Source organism: Morus notabilis, unplaced genomic scaffold (assembly GCF_000414095.1).
Source record: "Morus notabilis unplaced genomic scaffold, ASM41409v2 C11426053, whole genome shotgun sequence".
NCBI classification, from domain to species: Eukaryota; Viridiplantae; Streptophyta; class Magnoliopsida; order Rosales; family Moraceae; genus Morus; species Morus notabilis.
In genome coordinates, this window is record NW_010387212.1 from 1 (window position 1) to 1,596 (window position 1,596).

The window sequence follows — 1,596 nt, forward strand, 5'->3', positions numbered from 1 at the left end:
GACGCAATTTTCATATTGCTCCTTTTGTTTCGAGAGTTCTGCTCTGATTTAAAATTATAATTCTTAATTTGTTACAGTGTTTTTCTCTCGTAAAAAATTTAAATTTTAAAAATCAACGATAGCGAAACTCCTTTGTTACTACTGAATTTCAAAAATAAAAAATTTAAAGCATTACCATATACGAGATTTCTTGGGACTGAATTTTTCCTTTCCTAATACAAACTACTTTCTGTCCCCGAAAATAAGATCTACACCAACATTAGCGAAACTCCATACAGTTGCGGCCATACCCACGTACAAATATGACCAAACCATCATGCTTAAATTACAACATTCTCAACGATCATTCAAATACCCTCGCCAGGTCTAGTATGGAAAGCTTGGTTGCAGCGAGGTTAGAAAATAAACAAAAAGTTTAAAATAAATAAAAATAAAAAGAAAGACCCGCATACCTCGTAGATCTATGCGCTCCCAGCCATGACCCCGTTCACGTTTGCAGGCTCATTTTTTCCTCTCCATATTGCTTCGACTTCATCTGTCCGAAACCGCTGGGTAAATGTCGATTTCTCTAGTGGGGTCGATGCGCCGTGAGCAAAAGCAAGAAGACCAGTATAAGCAATCATGGCCCCATTGTCAATGCAATACCTATCATCAGTGGCAAACAACCTTCCACCACGCTCCGAGCACATTACTCTCATCATTTCTTGCAACCGCTCGTTGCAGCCTACACCACCAACAATAAGAATATCCTTTTTGTCACAATGTGCCATTGCCCGTTCTGTGATCTCCACAAGCATCGCAAAAACGGTTTCCTGCAACATTTAATAACCTCAATTATCAAATTGTAGGTACAAGTACAATTTCCATTCCAACTCTTTAGGACATAAAAACCCTTTTTAAAGTGAAATGTTTTATTACAAGTACAAACTTTTCTGCTGGTAAGATTTTTACCAATACGACTAAAAGAAGATAAAAAATCACGGTACATTACCTGCAGGGAGTAGCACAAATCTGCAGGGGTGCACTCATTATTTTTGAGCTTTTCCTCGGCAGTGGCCTCAATATAACTTAAAAGTCCACTGAAAGATACATCCATTCCTTTGACAACATAAGGAATGTCTATAAACTGTTCTCCTTTCTTAGCAAGCTAGAAAAAAAAAATCACAAAAGTTCAAATTGAAACTTGAAAATAAGAATCATTTACAGATTCATTTTGCAAAACAAGACAACTAACAACAGTAAGACAAAAAAGAAAGAAAACAATAAATAGAAAGAGATTTTTAACATCACAAGTTGATGGCATCAAAGCAATTTCTTCAAACTATGTTAATAAAACACTGGTAAATGAAGTTTCATTAACGGTTCTATGGGCAACCTCTGCAGAAGTTAATACATGTATTACTCGAAACAAGTCAACCACCAACAGTAAGAAAAAAAGAAAGAAAAAAATAGAGATTTTTAGCATCACAAGTTGATAGCATCAAAGCAATTTCTTCAAACAATGTTAATTAAACACTGGTAAATGAAGTTTGATAAACGGTACTAAGGGCAACCTCTGCAGAAGTTAATACATGTGATATGAGTTTTTTTTTTTTT

At 35.3% G+C, this 1,596-nt stretch overlaps 1 protein-coding gene across 1 annotated transcript; it reads right to left on the bottom strand.

Annotated features, from left to right (window-relative positions):
• Nucleotides 1–151: 151 nt before the first annotated feature.
• On the bottom strand, nucleotides 152–1,143 carry LOC112095204 (probable tRNA N6-adenosine threonylcarbamoyltransferase). The gene is made up of 2 exons (XM_024176886.1): nucleotides 992–1,143; nucleotides 152–812 (listed from the first exon to the last, which is right to left on the bottom strand). Exons 1-2 carry the CDS (start codon nucleotides 1,094–1,096, stop codon nucleotides 462–464), a joined length of 456 nt encoding a protein of 151 aa, XP_024032654.1. The 5' UTR covers nucleotides 1,097–1,143; the 3' UTR covers nucleotides 152–461.
• Between the last annotated feature and the right edge of the window lie 453 nt (nucleotides 1,144–1,596).

What these genes read in the sequence shown, in the direction of transcription:
- LOC112095204 (XM_024176886.1), bottom strand. Translation starts at nt 1,096, where the DNA reads ATGGATGTATCTTTCAGTGGACTTTTAAGTTATATTGAGGCCACTGCC. An exon ending in ATTTGTGCTACTCCCTGCAG is followed by an intron (nt 813 to 991) that starts GTAATGTACCGT and finishes TAAATGTTGCAG; the next exon opens with GAAACCGTTTTTGCGATGCT.